This window comes from Pseudomyrmex gracilis, unplaced genomic scaffold (assembly GCF_002006095.1).
Source record: "Pseudomyrmex gracilis isolate BER0280 unplaced genomic scaffold, ASM200609v1 scaffold_14, whole genome shotgun sequence".
NCBI lineage: Eukaryota > Metazoa > Arthropoda > Insecta > Hymenoptera > Formicidae > Pseudomyrmex > Pseudomyrmex gracilis.
Window position 1 is genome coordinate 274,832 of NW_018020598.1, and position 19,076 is coordinate 293,907.

General features: G+C 37.8%; 3 protein-coding genes across 3 annotated transcripts; 2 read left to right on the top strand and 1 right to left on the bottom strand.

Moving 5' to 3' along the window:
* Positions 1-1,739: 1,739 nt before the first annotated feature.
* LOC109863865 lies at positions 1,740-19,027 on the bottom strand. The gene is made up of 6 exons (XM_020444511.1): positions 18,776-19,027; positions 18,412-18,563; positions 5,746-6,306; positions 5,425-5,619; positions 3,225-3,364; positions 1,740-1,780 (listed from the first exon to the last, which is right to left on the bottom strand). The coding sequence occupies exons 1-5, from the start codon at positions 19,016-19,018 to the stop codon at positions 3,334-3,336; spliced, it is 1,182 nt and encodes a 393-aa protein (XP_020300100.1). The 5' UTR covers positions 19,019-19,027; the 3' UTR covers positions 1,740-1,780; positions 3,225-3,333.
* On the top strand, positions 2,495-5,259 carry LOC109863864 (glutamate receptor 3.1-like). Its single transcript, XM_020444510.1, has 7 exons — positions 2,495-3,164; positions 3,234-3,328; positions 3,412-3,585; positions 3,665-3,897; positions 3,992-4,209; positions 4,364-4,611; positions 4,728-5,259. Exons 1-7 carry the CDS (start codon positions 2,949-2,951, stop codon positions 4,990-4,992), a joined length of 1,449 nt encoding a protein of 482 aa, XP_020300099.1. The 5' UTR covers positions 2,495-2,948; the 3' UTR covers positions 4,993-5,259.
* LOC109863866 (carbohydrate sulfotransferase 11-like) lies at positions 8,179-17,111 on the top strand. Its single transcript, XM_020444512.1, has 7 exons — positions 8,179-8,287; positions 12,307-12,479; positions 15,456-15,709; positions 15,970-16,210; positions 16,438-16,617; positions 16,735-16,892; positions 16,981-17,111. The coding sequence occupies exons 1-7, from the start codon at positions 8,275-8,277 to the stop codon at positions 17,066-17,068; spliced, it is 1,107 nt and encodes a 368-aa protein (XP_020300101.1). The 5' UTR covers positions 8,179-8,274; the 3' UTR covers positions 17,069-17,111.
* Positions 19,028-19,076: the final 49 nt, after the last annotated feature.

The following is a 19,076-nucleotide window of genomic DNA, read 5'->3' on the forward strand; positions in this document are numbered from 1 at the left end:
CCACACGCCACGCAAGATACCTATCTACCCCGTTTGATCTATTACATATGCTAAGACCGATAAAAGACCTGACCGCGCTGAAAGATAAACATCGCATATTAGCATTTCTGATTACATCATGTTTCATCACGTGTCGTAAAATATGACTACAATATGTTTCTATCGATCAGAGAAAGAGAGAGAGAGAGAGAAGAGAGAAATGCGAACCTTTGTGTAATAATCAGCAAACACACTCTGTCGCTTTTATATATATTTTGATTTTAAATAATCGGTTTTTCTACCTAGAAAAAAATTAAATGTCCCAGAGGTTGAACGCGCGCACATATAAGATTCTCAGAAGAGATATCATCTGAAGTAAAACATCAAACTGTTTAATTCTCATTTATTTCTCGTTTTTCTCTACTTCGAGCAACCTGATTAAAAAATACGATAATCGCTATTTCAGTTTTACACACGTACTACGCGCTATATTGTGCAATAAAATGATATATAAGTCGTTATTAACTATCAGAAAGCGTCAATGCGCGCAAAGGGTTCCCGCGAAACCGACTTTTTCTCTTCCGATCACGCGCGTCGCACGGACGATCGTCCGGAACGATGAACGGTGTGATTTGGAGCAAATCGCAAAAAACCTTCGTACCAATTTCCAGTGTGCCCGCGTACGCCACGTTGCAACGAGAACGCGTCAGACAAAGCCGGGCATTGGAAATTCACAATTTTCAACTGCAAAATCTGACCTTGACGTCTTTTCAGGTAGGGTTTCTCTATCCCAAACATTTGCGCGCGCGCGCGCGATATCTGGTTTTCACAACTGCGCGCGTTTCAAATTTCGTTTGTTGCACGCAATTCAGGAACGGAATTTTCTTGAATTCTACGACAACAACACCAGGATCACGGGACTCTGCGGTGATTTGTGGACCATTCTTTCCCAAACGTTGAACTTCACGTAAGATCGTTCCGAGTAAATTACAAAAAAGTGAGGACTGAAAAAACAATCACGTGATAAAAAACGAAAAACAGTAATCGAAAAATATTTCTAGATTACAACCGATACGAGTAAACGTAGACGGCTTAGGTGTACCCACAAAGAATCACACTTACAGCGAAGGATTATTAGGCATAATTTATCGCAATGAAACCGACGTAATCCCAATGGTGGAAACGTACAGCACACGACTTGTGGCGGTTGACTTCACAACGCCTCTATGGATCAACAGGTAAATTTGAGATAATTATCGAGATTTTAACGAGGCTTCGATCATACGGTTCCGATTTCGCAGCTATCAATTGTACATATGGGACAGAGGGATTTACGACAGTATGTGGATGACAAAAGTGTTTTCTTGGAAAATCTGGTGCGTCATCCTGGTCATGTATGTGCTACTGAACGCGTGCAGTTTCGGGTTGCAAACTATAATCGCAAAGATTAGAAACAAACGCAGACTCACCACCATCGGCGACCATTTGTTTTATAACTTTGGGATGCTCTGCAATCAAAGTACAAATAACTGTTTGAATATATAGCAACTGATTTTCGAACGTAATGACGATATGATTGTAATAAATTATTAGAATGCAATATATACTCACAACAGGCTACATTCCTGAGATTTTTGACGGAAGGTCGAGGATACTGGAAATATCACTGGGTCTCTTTTGTTCGATATTGTCCATAGCATTTGGCGCGCTCTTATTTATTTACATGACTAAAAGACTCTTTATACCGCCGTTTAATGATCTCGGCTCTCTGTTGACCAATACTAAATACAACATCGTCAGTCTGAAAGGTTCTATTGTAGATATTGCGGTTAAGGTATTAACAAACAAATAACACACTCAGTAAATTTTGTTACATGTTTGTTTACGACAAAATGAACGTTCGCATTTCACAGGTGAGCACTGACGAAGGTTTTACAAAAGTACGAAAAAGCAAACGTTTCGTCGCTGCATCAAAATTCGAGGAAATAATTACTATGATGTGTTCTATGAAAAAAAATAAATACGTTCTATTTCAAGGTGACGACGAACAAAAAACTACAAAACATCTTCTGTGCCACCTAACTCCAGTTGGACAACATTACCTGACCATGTGGATATCCGCCGGTCTTGTGAAAGGTTTCAAATACAAAAGAACCATTGACATGGGGTAAAGAAACATCGCAAGCGATTGTAAAGCGCTACATATCATATACTATGTTGTTATTTACAATACATATGTGAAAGAGTAAACTTTTTCGCAAACAGAATACTGAAACTGATGGAAGTTGGACTGTGGGACGGATTGAAAGATCGTTGGCTGACGAAGAAAATTGAATACGAAATCAACAAACCCGAAGCGGTCGGAATAGATCAAGTTTCTCTTGTGCTTAAAATGATGTGCTACGGGATGATACTGGCCTTCGTTATTTTCATAATCGAAGTAATTGTGTACACTTATAAACAAAAATTTGAATCAATTTTATTTGTAACAAAAAGTTTCATTGAGAATAAAATTTATTTTTAAAAATTTGCACTATAAAAAAAACGTTTTTTAACTCTCTTCCTTCTCTTTTCTTTCCACTTATATAACGAATTGTCAACAATACGGATACAACGATCTGTCTTCCACGTGAACACGCATTATCACATCGCGATAACCGGTTGATTTCGATCATAAACGTGATTATATCCGCCGTCGTCGTTCATCAATCTGAAAAAGTGACTAATCCACACGCGTTATCAATTCCCAGCTATCATAACCAACTATCCATTAGGAGTGATATGAATTTCATTAATGGAAAGTAATAAACCACACACTATAATGTGTGTGTGTACTTATCAATCCCTGCGATCTCTCACCGATGCGCGCCCTATGCGTATTTATACACGTTATTTTCCGCGAGTTGAATCACTACGTGGAATTAGTCGAATAACCGAGGTTTGCGAGAGAAGTGATTTTGCGAGGAACTATGCGATGCGTTTTAACAATTGCGATTTTCCAACTCGCGATTATGAATCGCTGCTACGCCGCGAGCGGAATAATCTGGCGCAAACGAGAACAAAAATTTGTGCAGTTGTTCACAATCCCGCAATTTGCCGCTCTTCAAGAAGCGAGAATGGCCGAGCGTCGAGCCCTCGAGTCCCTCGATATGAGAAATGAAACAATAAAAGCCGCGTATTACGAGGTACGAGGTGGATAAGGTCTCGAGAATGAGATCAATAACATTTCTAAAGCAATTTCGTACTTGCTGCAGGAAAAGAACATGGTGATGTTCCACGACAATGACACGACGATCAACGGCATTTGTGGCGAATTGTGGTATCTTCTCGCGGATTATCTCAATTTCACGTGCGTTACATGACGTGAATCTCTCGGGACACGCACCTGAAACATTTTAGCAAAAGCTTGTTAAAGTAATTTTTTTTTCTCAGATTTATTCCGATAAAAACCACCGATCGAGGGTTCGGCGGGAAGCTGGAAAATGGTACTTATTATGGCATGATCAATATGGTGATGCAAAATAAAACAGAAGTCATTTTGAGAACTGGATTCTTTCAAGATCGCATGGAGTTTGTGGATTACACGGTGCCTCTTTGGAAGAGCAGGTTGGCTTTCGCACTGTGAGCACAATTAATCATTGATATTAAATAAAGAACGATAACAATGATAAATTGACATTTTTAGATTTCACGTCTACATTTTACCGCAGCAGCTCTTCGATAACAAATGGGTGTTTACATTGTTCTCGCCGGAAACGTGGTACTTTATAATATTTCTAGTCATTGTTCTGAGTAGCGTCAGCTACTTTCTGCACAAACTGAATCAGAAACGGAATCAGAAACGCAAAAAGAAAGGCTCTGTATATTTCACTTTGAACGATCATTTTTTCTATTCTTTTGCGACGATATGCGGGCAAGGTGATTATTATTAAGATTAAAAACAAACTGTTTTTGTTTCTGTGCGAGTTTCAAGTTTCCGTTGCACTGTAACAATATTTGTGTATTTGTGCAGGTCACGTGCCTGACGCTTACCACAACAAATTCAAGATTTTGTCGTTGTCGAAGAGCATATTCGGGTGGCTGGTGTTGTTATCTTTCAGCTCCCTTCTCATACATCGCATGGCAAATAGACAAACAATTTTACCATTCAAGGATCTGGATACTCTTTTCAACAATACGAAATACATTCTGTTGGGTTATCACGGCTCTTTCTTTCACACTTATCTTAAAGTAAATATCGCCAATTTATTATTATATTACAATTTACGCGTTTATACTTTCTCCAACATGTCATTTCTAATTGTCACATTAAACAATTCCACACAAAAAAAATAGCAAAGATATTGTGTGTTCGCAACTTATCCTTACTTGTTATTTTTTTAAGGAAAAGTATCATAACAAAGGCACTGACAAGATTCTTCTTAAACGCGTACAATTTATAGACATTGCGGAAGACTTGCATAACACGATCTGCAACGACATGGAGAAGTACGCGATGTTCGAGATCGAGGATCGATTTAAGGCACTAAATAGGCGCGGTTGTCCGCTCCAATCCACAGGTAATTACAACGAGACCTGGATAACTTTCGCAATCAAAAAGAACTTCCGCTACAAGAGAACAATCGATTCCGCGTAAGTTGATGTCGCATAACAATTGTCGCTTATTTATTTCGTGTTTTAAGAGTTCTTTATTTCTAGGCTAAGATTAAGTGCGCGTTTTTTATTTTGTCATTTTGCACTTCCTGCAGACTCATCAAGATAAACGAGGTCGGATTGTTAGACGCTTTGCGAGATCGCTGGTTGGACACTCGAATGCAGAATAAGAACCCGGTCGAATTTAAAATGATCGACTTACATCAAGTTTACTTGATCTTTCTGATACTCTGTTACGGAACGATAATCTCATTCGCGATACTTGTAGCGGAAAAAATAACGTATCATTACAAAATGAAGAATGTGCCACGTAAACGACGTAGACGAAATATGAGAAATTTGACGAATTTTTTGCGATGAAATAGATAGCACGTGTAACAGCACAAGAGAGACCTACTTGCTCACGTTCCTTCTATTTATACGTTTCGCGTGAAGAAGATATTAAATATATGATAAATAACGCACGATATGATTTATTGGCAATTTAATTCAAGAAAATGATAAAAACAAAAATGTAAGCACACGATATTTAACAAACGTAATTTATTCGCTTTTAGTAAATTATCTTTGGTTTTTTTGTATAATGTATTTTTATCACCGCATTTCTAATAGCTACTTATATATTAATATAAAAAATATTAGGAACATTTAATGAACGGAAAGAGAGAGAAAAATACGCATTATGCTAATATAAATATTAACATAATGTGTATATTTGCGTATATATATATATATAAATATATTTTATTATTTACATATATATACATATATATAAAAAAATAACACACTCACGAAATAAGTAAGTCCGTTATCACTTTCGCTTCCTGTATCTCGAAAACGCTCTTCTTATCGCGAATAACTTCCAGCTCATGTATCAGAGCCATGGCAGCTTCAACGCAATCGTCCACCTCATCTTCGACGATCACATCATCCTTCGGAAACTGGTCTCGCAGACAGTGCAGTATTATGTTCAGCTGGTTGATGGATCTGCAATCGTGTAATCGATAATGTAAATCAATTTTCCTTTACGCGCGAGTCGCACGAACATTTGTCAACATCCACGAGTGTGCGATCCCGAAAAGAAAAAACGGGTTTTCTCACGGGTGATATTACCTGACGCAGATCTTGATTCTTGTTTCGCTGGCGTCGATCGATTGCACTTCGACCAAACAATACATGAGAGAATTGTGTTTCTGCACCAAGAAAACATCGGAGTAAAGTTGCTCGAAGGTTCTCGAAGTCAGGAAGTAGCAAAGCGCTTCTCTTCTGTAGTGTGCGTCGTATTTTTTCTCGTTATCTTTGAGGCGAAGCGTGATAATCTTCTCGGTGTTGCACGTGCTCTTCAGAGCCAGCAGAACAACGCGCTCGTTTCCGTTCAGGAACGTCATACACGAATTGGCGAAGGTCTCGGCGATAGTGAGCCGCATAGACGGGACCGGGAGCTGGTACGACATTTCATCGATCTTGTACGCGATCATGCCCCAGCACTCAACGACAGGTTGTCGATCGAATCTCGGTAGATCGAGCACTACAATCGCCACCATTGAACATTCGGGCGTAATGAAGCTTGTCCTTTCCCAATGAAAGTTTTTGTTATTCTTCCAAAATACGGACTCGCCGTAAATCTCCGCTTCATCTCGCACATATGGATAATATCTGAGATTGAGTAACGTGCTGCAAAGAAATAGATTCTTTCCTAGAAGCAATCACACGCATAAAGAAGTTTTTCTGATTTCACAGGGAAAATTCAGATGATTTGTATATTGTAAGAAAATGTTTTTATATTGCACTGATTTGAATTTTAATGTAAATCAATGTTAAAACGTGCGAAAGTGAATTGTAATATTTGTTAAAAATGTAAATATGTTAATAAACACGTATACATGATAAATGCTTTTAATATCTTTATATCGTATCTGTCTACATATTTTCTACCTGACTGCATCGCGTTATAATTTATCTACTAGTAATCACTACAAATATACGTTAAAAAAACTAAAAAAAAAATAAAAAAAGAAACACGCTTTTTTGGGAAAAATAAGAGAATTCAAATCATATACAGAGAAAAAGAGAGATAACGCGGTCGCCAGGTCAGCGGTTATGCACACGACCTTGAATGTAACGTTTGCACTGACATTATCTATGCAGATCGACCCACGAACAAAGATACTAATCGCGATGTTCCTGTAAAAGCATAATGACGTAACATCAACGACAACGGAATAGTTTTATTAAGTAAACTGTTCCTCTTCCTTCTTCTTTCCTAAGAGAGAAAAAGAGACAGAGAAAATATTGAATACATAATATCTGATTTTATTTATTTTCCTGACGATTTTATTTATTTTCCTAATATTGAAAAAATGTTTCTATTTTTTAATCACATTTATTTCTTGAGTATTTTATTCGCGTTGTATATAATTTGAATCTAATAAATAAAAATAACAATGAGACAAAATTAATACAAATGTTGAATAAAAGAATTGATGTAGAAACACTCGTGACATAAACAAACACTATTTTTAATTATGCAAATAATCACAAAATAAAACTATTTTTTTATTTTCGCCAAATTGATGTATCAAGAAATGTTAATTGTTTTGTGCTACGATAATATAAAATCACACCGCAATAATTCACGTAATCTCATCGCGAGAATGCAAGTTTGTTACGCGCTGTATTCGCGATTACATGAACAATTCGCCGCAAATCGCGAATTGCTATTTGTAATTAAATTTCAATTTCGATTGATCGGTCGCCGACCAAGAAGGTGCTTGCTCGCGTTTGCGCGAGAAACGTCCAGCGGCAAATCGACCCGCGAAAAAACTGACCAATCGACGAAAGCAGGCAAGCCGCAGGCCCGGCTCTGGATATTTTTTCACCCCCGACATAAAATTTGTATATGTATATACGTAGGATTTTCTGTCTTTATACTTGTTACACGTATTTTTTTGTACATTTTTGTCATTTCTATTATCTTTATCACTTATGTTGCTTTTTTTTTACTCGTACTCGTGACATTTCTCAGAGAGAATCAATGAGTTTTTTAATATTCTTCATATTTAGTGTTATCTCAAAAAAGATTTAGTTTAAATTTTTTCTCGGAAACAATTGATAATAATCATAAATGCAAAATAAAAAAGCGCATGTAAATTTTAAATACATCTCAATAAATTTTTTTTATTTTGAATTAATTGTCTTTAAAATTTTCAAAACACCTAATCTCCAATAGACAAAGATCTACTGTCAAACCGTGATTGTAACGGGCCATGTTTAGGGACACGTTGCGTCGCGCCTCGAGAAACCGGTCCTGGCGGGACGGGTGGCACAGAGCGTCGGACGCGAGCGTCGAGGCGTCCGTTGAGGAGGCCGGTCGGTCTCAGTGATCTGCACGATGCCGCCGTGATCGTACGCGGGGCATCGTATTTTTCCTGACCGACACGCGTACGCATCACGTGGCACACACGCATATCGTTGTCGTCCGTATATCCGGGCTCTCCTGCATCGGTTCCGACCTCCACCGTGGCGTTACGCGAACATCCCTAACGCGTTACACCCGACGACGCGACCTGGGGGAGCAACGACGCCAGGCCATCGCTCGTCGACGACGACAAATGCAGCAGTAATTTCCCGCCGACGGAATATATGCCCAGAGAAGGTACGCGCGATGAGATCACACGAGAGGGATCGTCTCCAACCCTTTTGGAGAGATGCAAATCTCTCAAGGTGGTGGCGCGCACACTTACCCTCGTAACGAATCCTGAGATTTTAATAGAAAGGCCACCTCGCTGACCCGCGGTGCACTTTCGATCGCGAATTACAGCCCGTCGATATGTCGTTTCATTTATTCGTCACAAATTTTTGCAACATATAAACGTTACAGTGAATTACGTTAAAAAATATTAACATATACATAAAAACCGAGCCCGCATGTATAAGTGAACGATAATAAATTATACTATGTCATAAAAATTTGTGATGCGACATCAAAAAATATTGAAACACACATTTGACATTATTTAAATCTCTGATTTTAATATTTTGTCTCATTCATGCCGGTTCGCATTGATCGCGCGATTAAATAATAATAAGTCTCATCATTTCTTCCACATTGCAGTCGATACGAACTTAGATCGGGCGCAAAGAATTAAAGTAATTTAACACTATAGATCAATTTATTAATTTTTTTTTTGTACAAAAAAAAGATGTAAAATGCATAAAATCATACTGATACACAGATGTAACTAAATTGCTAATCATAATTAAATTGCTAGACTACTAATTGAGAGAGAGAGAGAGAGAGAGAGAGAGAGTCGCAGATTCTTTCTGATTATAAATCATTGAGAAGAGACGAAAAAATTAATCGAATTGATATTGGCATCGTCGCTTTCAAGAGTTATTTAAATTCGAAACAAACTTGATTTATTGTTAATAATCAATTTGCTATTTTAAGAATTAATTCTCACGTCGATTCTTAAAACACAAACATTTGAAACGTGAAAACGTTCAATTTTCAGAATATAACGATCTCATCGAGCAACTTGTTTAATATTAATAGTGTTATGTCTTTCAACGTCGTTATCCAATGATAATTATCGCGTTATAACGCGCTCACGACTAACACAGTTTGATTAGCGATATTTTGTTAACCTATTGGCATCCCAATACACGCGAGTTCGCTTTCTTTCATAAAACGTTCTTTTAATTGGATTATATGACAGAATACATTAATCCTCTCACAAAGAGAAGTAATTATTCTGAAACTCTTTTGGAAATTTTTTGTTTCTTTTTTCTTTGACTTTGAAAAGTCATATTCACTTCTTTCATTAATAAATTTCTTTCATTAATCATGTTTTTGTATCACATTTCTCGAGCAGTTTTACGAGATTTTTAACGACGCGATTTTAATCAGAGATAACCAGACTAAATGTAACCGACAACGTTGCGACGTTTGTTTGTTTTAATAATAACAAGATTTTATTACTTTGTGTATTTTGCGACGCAAACCGAACTCGTAAAATTACAGCTCTCGACGATCAAACAAGCGTTTTCGTCGCTGCGAAACAATTTCTCTTTCTTTCCGTCTCGGATCTCACGGAAAACACAAGTCGCGTATATGCACACATAGAATAGTATCGCCCAGGCTTATGTAATCTAATGCTGAAATCCTGCCGCCCGCGGTGTATGGATCCATTTCCCACGGAGACGGTACGCGCACGAATGCGAGATAAATCCCATCGTTTCACATACGGTTTTTCTCATTCGATTGCATTAACGTTATGCAACACCGTATCATCAGTCTTTTTAATGACTCGGTTAATTTTGTAGAATACACACACGTTACAAGCTCTTGCACATGCTCGGTTCGTTTATTATCGCGCCTCTGTGTGTGCGTGTGTGTATTATCGCATATAATTACAATTATTTCATACAAAAACAATGTCGCGATCTAATTTTCTTTGATCTTACGATGGCAATGAAATACATTTTGCTGAATTAAATTGATTACACCGCGCAGAACGCAGTCAAGTTATATAAAAGAGATTACGCGACTGCGAATGAGCGACGTTGTACAATGGATTATTGAAACGGGTACGAGAGGAAGTCGGTTTTGCTTCAGAGGCTAGATCAATTGGCATAGTTACAGTATTGTAAAATCGATACGTGTTTGTTCGTGTCTTATAGTACAAAAAATACGCCCAAGATACGACAACACGATGGGAAATGGTGTGTGGCCTTAATCGAGGAAAATTACGAACAGAGATACCTTTGTGACGTATCAGGATTACAAGAAGTGTTTTTCGAATCCAATAGAAAAGCAATATACGCGATACCTTTTGACATTTTACTCCTATATGCCGCGTGAATGTAACGACGCTGATACGATCTGGTGCGATGTGAAGACTCCGAAGCACGACATTGGGATCGGGAGGCAGCCGATCTGAAAGAGATGCTGACGAATTTCTCGAAATTTTTGAGGAAAAGAGAGATAAGCCTACGACATTGAGATCGGGAGGCAACTAATCTGAAAGTGATACTCAGGAATTTCTCGAAATTTTTGGGGAAAAGAGAGATAAGCCCTAGGTGTAGAAAAGTCGAAGGTGTCGACTTCCAAAAAACGGGGGAGTAGAAGGACCAGTGGCTTTGGAAGGAAATAAAGATTGAGAAAGTCGATCACTTTTTGAGTGTTTAGGTTTATATGCTATAAAGAAATAACGGTACACAGATAGACACTTGAAGAAGATTGTCAAGAAAGTTGTGAAACAAGTGTAGAAGACAGAGAAAGTTTGCCGATGAGGACTTCAGAGAATGGGAAAGAACATAGCGAGCTGAAGAAAATCTTAAGAAAGAAGAAAAAAGAACAAGTCCAACACGAAAGCCAAAAAGATCAGTGTAGGAAGAAATAAAATTCAAAAAAAAAAAAAAAAAATAGACTAAGCAAATATTTAGATATTCAAGTAAAATCATTGTAAGATCGATGTAAAAGCCAAAAGACGAGAAAAAACTGAGTATCCATGTCCACTGATACGGTTGTATCGGGCTGATACATTGCTGCTGAAACGACGTTTATTTTCGCGAAGCTTGAGTAAATTTAATCGCGCTTTGCACAACACTTCCGTAAAACGAAGTGTTCGCTCGTATAAGCGCTCTGTTAAGTTTTCTTTTTGCCGACTGTGCAATTTGTCTCACGGTTGCACCCGTCAAACGCAACAGTAGTCGCCACCACACAGTGTGTATCAAAACTCGTTTTTTTTTTTAAGAAAAAACCAACATAACGAGAATTTTATTCTTTCCTTCTTAATTAATAATCATACGCTTAAAATTATCGCGCGTAACGGTTTAACGTGTGTAACGCGCGGACAATGAGAGAGAATATCGAGTCGCGCGACACACAGGTATATTATAACGGATAGAAACAGGAGAAAATCGTGGGAGATCATTCGCACGGACGGACTATTGACACCGATGGACTGACCGCGCGAATTTCTGAAGTGCGCTCATCGCGTGGACGCGGTCGCGGCTTCTCGACTGCTTGGCGTGCTGATATTTCCGCGATCTCAACACACACACAAAGAGAGGAGACGCATACCAATCGCCGAGAAATGCGAAACTGATTGCCCGATTCTATCGGTTTTCTTTTCCCGCGCGTTTCCAGCAGTTCGAACGCACACTCGGGTGGTGTTTGATTTTCTCGAAACGTACGTTTTTGGGTATTAAAAAAAAAAAACACCGATCGAAATGCGATAACGCAGCACAATCCGCGTGAATTATGTATATATATATTATTATTATTATCTGATGTATCGCATCGTTTGTTTCCTCATCGGAACGAAATGCGCACGCGGTATCGTGTCGAAACAGACCGTTCATCAAGCCCGTAATTCTGTTTTCCGCAAGAGAAAATGTATGCAGATTACATCGTATCTGCACCATTACTAAACGTAAGTGCTGTATACACACGCATTTGTATACAATTTATACAACGTTCATTTTGACTCTAATTTGCTTGCAAACCGATATATCAAATTCATGTCCGATTCTAATAAGCCAGAGAGCTCGCTTATTGATTCATTGGTTGTTTATTCGATCAATGTAGAGATGATCGATACGAAGGAGAAAATAAGTACGTGAGATAACTAATAATGTGTGTGTGGGTGTGTGTGTGTGTTGTTTCAGTCCGATATGAATACATTCGGAAACACGTTCTTCGGGAGAAGATGACCTCACGTCGTCGCGTCTTGACAGGAGTTCGCCGTGCTCTCTGTGCCGCCGGTGTCCTGGCACTCATCATCCTGACGCTGTCGGGCCAGGACACCACCAACAGCCTGCAGCATGGAAATTCTCTGGAGGTGTGTGTATTTCCCGAGTATCGCTTTCACGTATAGCGAAATTTATATTTCAAGTTTTCTGCGCATTAGACTCCGACTTGTTAATCTTTGTTCTTGTGTGCGCACACTTTATCGTCCTTTCACGTGTGTGTGTGTGTGTGTGTGTGTGTGAGCGCGCACGTCTCCTAACATCTTTACCGTTTTGTTTAACACTGCACGTGTAACTACTTCATGTTTTTTACGGCCATGATTTTTTCTCCGCTCATTTGCTGTTTGAATAATTTATGAAACTTGAAGCTGAGCAGTCTCATCTCTTTGAGCGATTTATTAAAAGAAAGATAAGGTCTGTTCACAAAGAAGATTATACCTGGATTCCTCCAATACTCGGGGACCGAAACCGCGCCGGTTCCCTTACGTAAAGCACAACGACCACAGACTGGCACAATTCCAGGCGCAATGCGGTAACGTGGATCAGTGCCCGCCTGATATGACCTATTTAAGTCAAGTGTCCAAAAAAGACAAGTTAAAGTTTTATTCCTAATCGTGAACATCATCGCTTCGCGTCTGTCGTCGCACGAACGAAGCGTACATTTAAATAGCGCGTGACGTCGAACAATTTTTTTTAAAAGCATTTTGCACGATTAATTTACGGTTATATTATTCCTATACATAAAATTTTAATACAACGTCACACGCGCGACGATTTACGCGCTGAAAAAAAACACGCACATAGCGAAACAATCGCGATGTACTTAATAGCAAAATTTTATTGTGAAAAATCAATTTTTTAATTGCTTTTTTCGAAAACCACTCGAAACTATCATTAACGAAACTCTTCGCGGAACAACGAGACCTCGATCTGAGCACTAGAGTAACGTTTCACAATTAGAAATAAAAAAAAAAACTTGTAAATTCAAGAGTTTATCGAATACATATCTCTAACTCTTGAAAAAAAAACTAATTACACATAATCATTTTTATCTTCTCAGCACATCGCGCTTAAACAGAACAATTGTATTTCTTTTTTACTTCCCAAGAGGAAAAAACGCGACTGTTCAAACATAAGTGTTCAACGACATAAATTTGCATTGTGACTGATAAGTGGAATAAACATGTTTGAAGAATATGCGCGGCAGTGCTGCGCCGCATTTCCAACAAATGTTTTTCCAACAAACTTCACGAATGGACGAACGTCTATCCAACCGCATTGGCAAAGACTGTTTAACCGGACTTTATCTTATCGTTAAATGCGAACAAGCAGCTATGTAGACGCAAAGAAAAATATATGTACAGCGCGCGGGCGAAGCAGTGAGATTTCCGCGTTCTAACTTCTTGTATAGGGTGGCACGTGCATGCACGATGCGCCAGTGCATAAACGTGCGGCGATATGCCGTCGCACCACCACCACCGCCACCCTCTGTGGCCCACATTCGCCGTCTCTGCACAAGACGCGTTCCACATCGAAATCAATAAGCAGAAGCCGGTAGTTCTGCATTCAGTCTTACCAGCTCGCTGCGCTACGCGCGTATCAATGCGATTTTCTCACGTCACTCGTATGCCACGCCATTCGTTTCCGACGAACGTGAATAGTGTTACAAAAAAACGACCTTCCGATGTTTTTTTTTGTCGCGATGTCGCAATAGCAAAATCGTTACAATTTATTCGCCGCAATCTGATGAGCTAGCAAGTCTCAAAATTCAAAGAGAATTGGAAAAATATAACATATAACACGCACACATGATCGACATGTTCCTTCTCGAGAGAAAGTTATTTTCACTTCTTGTCGCCGACAATAAGAACAAGTTTCAATTCCTAGATTTGAATGTTACAAAATAAGATCGGCCGCGACGACGATGACGCGGATCTCGCGCACTTCTCTCGGAAGCCAATTTTCCCGAAAATACGAATGATTCACAAAATCATCGCGGAGAGAAACGTGCCATCTTGGGATCGCAAATGTACCCTAAACGCATCTCATCAATTTTGCGCGGCGCAGTGGGTTTACTGTGCAGTAAGCGCGGCGTGTACTTTGACTAATTGCAGAAATTAGGAAATTGGATTAACCTTGCGTGTAGCGGAGGTCAGTATCGCGCGCGATCTTTATAGAAAGCTCGCGTCATAACATGTAAATTTTCTCGGAGAGACCGACCGAATTGACAATACAGTCAAATTATTTAAATTGTTCAAGATTTTTTTTGTACGTATCGCGATTACTCTAATAACTATAGTTGCTTATGATCTTGAGCCATTATGTCGCAATTATTTGCGTCAACAATCGTTGCTGAGTTTTTGTATCGATCATGAGTAACGGTTCACACATTTCTTTTATTCGTTATACGACATACGGTAAAAAAACAATTGCACATTTTTTTGTACACTCCACTCTGTGTAATGCGTGGCGTAATTTAGTGTACATTGGACCTTGTACTTACGAATCTACCCGTTACATACATAATGGATTAATGAGAGGTAATGACAAAACTGTATACACGTCCCGTATCACTTGACGCCAATGTTGCAAACCTGTCGCAAAATAATTGAGTAAATTGTCCAAATATTCATATTTTGATATTATTTAATAATAATTTTAAAGAAGTTATATATATAAATGTTCGATACATAATTAAATGAAAAAAATCAGAAAAAAAATTCTGCATGTGCAAACAAATTCAATATATCTGGTTATAAATAATTACATATAGCTGTACAATGGGAGTTGGGAGACAATCTTCTCTCACACACATATACGATTATACATAATTTATATAAATAACCAGATGTATAAAATAATAATAAAATTTCTCCGTGTATGAAGGGCTTTTTTCCGAGAAATCATAAAATCTAAAAAATGAAAATATTAAATATCGATATTATAAATATATCGTTATTATTTAATATTATTATTATTATTATATTATTATGTAGATAATATCACAAAAATCCGCTTTTTTCTCACCGGTTTTTCTTTACAAATTATGACTCTCTGCATTTATGCAGGACGCGAATCTGACACCGGAGGAAAAGCTATTGGAGCAGATTGCCGTGGCGGAAACTGAGCAACGTCTGATAGCCAGACGGAAATTCTTAGCGGAAAAATGCGCCGAGGAAGGACTCGATCGTCCCGGCAACGACTCGCTTCACAGGCCGAACGCCTGGGAGTTTCTTGTAAATAGAGAATATCATCTTATATGGTGTAACGTTTTCAAAGCGGCGTCAACATCGTGGATGTATAACTTTAATTTACTCGCGGGGTGAGTTTTTTTGTGTTTCCACGTTTAAGTGTTTTTCTCCCGTTGACGAGAAAATTATAAAAGAAAAATTCTATTGCTTCTCACGTGTGTTTATCTCGTATTGTTGCGTCGTAAAATAAACTAAAATCCCGAGATGAAAATACTGAACAGTATTTATTAGGCCCGGCGTAACGGAACTCAACAAAATCGATAAAGTAAATATTTTTTTTTAAATCAAATTCATTCGAACTCGAGAAATTAATATTGCGCCGATATTGCAGATACAGTCCGCAATTTCTAAAGGCCTCAAAGGCAGTGCCGGTCTCGTTGGCCAGACAGAGGTATCCCAGACATACTGCGGAAGAACTGGCTAAATACTTAAACGACAGCATCAGTTTTCTCATAGTCCGACATCCATTCGAGAGATTGCTCAGCGCTTATCGGGATAAACTGGAGCACAGCCTACCGCACACGTTTCACAGCAACCTCGGGGCGCACATCGTTTGGAACTACAGAGCAAAAGTAATGTCATTTGACTATAAAAATTTGAAGATATCGTCAAGAACGTACGCCAAATTGTGAACATCCGAAAGTGTAGAAAGATTTACATCAATATTGAAAAATGTATAAAAAAAAAAATTACGAGAACTTGAGAATTGAAGTTCTGTTCTTGCAATTTTACGTTAGCGGATCTTAAATCGAGATTTCGATCAAACATTTTTAATATTGTACTTTTCCGTGAAATATAGAATTCAAAGACGAACACAAGACAGGGACCGAGATATCCGCTCTTCGAGGAATTTGTGCGATGGCTGTTATGTCAGTGGAAGGCGGGAAACGATCTTGACATGCACTGGACGCCGGTGGTGAATTTCTGCACACCCTGTCAAGTGCGATTCGATGTGATAGCTAAATTCGAGACGTTACACGTAAGCGCGATCTGCGGTATATAAAACCAAATCAATCAAGATGTAGAATAGATCTTTTTTGGATATTTACATTTTTGGAAAATATTCAATTTGAATATTGCAAATTCCTTGTTGAAGGATGATCAAGACTACCTTATCAAGCAAGCCCGTGTGGGACACATCATTAAGCCAGTGTGGAAAAATCCAACCAAGGGCGTCCAGACGAAAGACGTCATAAAGAATTATTTTACTCAATTATCTAAAACGCAGATCAATGAGCTTTACGAGATGTTCAGGTACGTGTGTGTCACTGCTGTATACTATTGTAACAGAAACTCTACTAGATTATTCTATCTTATCTTTTTTTTTTTTTTTTTTTCATAGATATGACTTCGTATTGTTCGATTACTCGCCCGAGGAGTATCTAGCGTTCGGAAGAGACGAAGTTACCACGTTAATGTGTAAAAAATGACGTAAGAAATTTCGTCTGTGAAACTTTGTCTTACTAATATATTAGACAAACACGTAAGAATTTTAATTCGATTGCGAAGGCGGTGCGACACAACGAAGAAAACCCATAGGTAAGATTTACATGAAATTCAAGAAAGGGTAAGAGGCTACATGACGATCATACCGTCGATCATGCATTTCTTCACATATAAGGATTTTACAAATATCGAAACACTCTCCACTTCTCTTGGATTGTGTAATTTACGCTTAGATTGTGTTGTAATGTTACAAATTATAATAGTACGTATCTACCTTGAAAAGTTTATTAATTTGTTATACGATAAATCATAGGAGGGCTATATCGGAGAATAGTATACGATAAGAAAAACTTTTACAGTAAGAAAACAAAAACGATTTGCAAAAATATGAATGACGAATAGTTCGTTGATTCTGTTCTCGCAAAATTGACGAAACAATCATTTTCCGTGAATGTATGTGAGTATCAGCTTCAAAAGCTTTAGTAACGTAAAATCACTCAAAATTTGCATATCTCTCTCTCTCACACAATTATCTTCCTTTTAAATAATGCGTAATATAGATTGAGTATACAATCGTTAAAAAAAAAAAATTCCTAGAGCTTTTAAAAATAGAAATGTAATAAAATTGTCTTAACAGAATTTAGACACAGAATTGTGAAGAGAACTTGTGACAGTTCTAGTATTGTGTCCAGCGCAACAAATAAAAATATCTACTTCACTAAGTTGTGACAACTTGACTGTACAATATAATTTCTTTTCGTGGCTCTAAAGTATCGTATATTACAATAAACCACGGTAATAGTACTGCCTGAATTGAAAAACACACAGTGCAAAATGTCGCGAAACAACTTAAGTTAACCACATTAAATTATATTTAAACAAAATGCGAACATTTTTTATAGAAATTTTAAATTTATTCTGAGAAATTGCAACATGTATATTTTCTGGAGCGAAACGGAAACGCGGGCAGCTTATTTTATGACGATATAATATTCTGGCCGTAACAGAAACTAATCCAAACTGGATACATTTCTGTAGTACTAATCAAGTTCTAAATATGAGAATTATATCTAAGATATAGCGAGAACTCAATTATTGAATTTTGATGACAAAATTGTCACGTAATATTATATAAATTTATATATATATATATATACATATAAAATAAATAAAAAATAAATTGTTGAATAAAGATGACTTTGTATATGTTTTGTGTTGTTTTATTTCAACACGCACTTTTCTTTTGTTTTTGTTTTATGCGAAGCACAACTTGCACCAGACGTGATAATTATTGATAAAAATTTTTATTAGCAATAACAAGACTTACCAACACGACTTGTTCAGCAGTTCTACTCCAATAATCCACTTATCCTGAAGAATACACTGCCACTGTGCAGCTACCACCAAATTTGTCTTCGGAATCTTTGGATCAGTCTTGCTATTTTTCTTTATAACGGGCGTTCCTTCTGCGGTGTACATCTGTAGAGTTAAATATATATTATTTAATAACATTTTATCCAAAAATGGTATTTTAATAATCTCACACAATATAATAGAAGATACTTCTGTTATAATTTTTATAAAAGAAGATACTAATAAACACGGAATCAATTTTACACACAAATACTTTACACAAATACTTGAGAGATAAATATCATTAGAATTTATTTTAAAAAATCTTGTCTGCTTACATCACCATCAGAATCCGAATCGACGTCTTCTCCATAAAGTTCGCGCCACTGAAGCGACTTCAAAACGCGCGTTGCGGTCACTTCCACTTCCGCTATCTCATTTTTCACGAAGTCGATTCTGCTCTGAACGTCAGCGAGCTGTTTCAGCAAATGATCCTCAACAGGATTCGATTGCACGACTTGCATCGACGGAAAATCCTCGTCGCTAATAGCGAAGATGTCCTCGTCGCCGGAGTCCATCATGTTTGTTGTTCGTTCGAGAGTAACGTGCGTTACTCGACAACAATTACGTGCCTGTTTG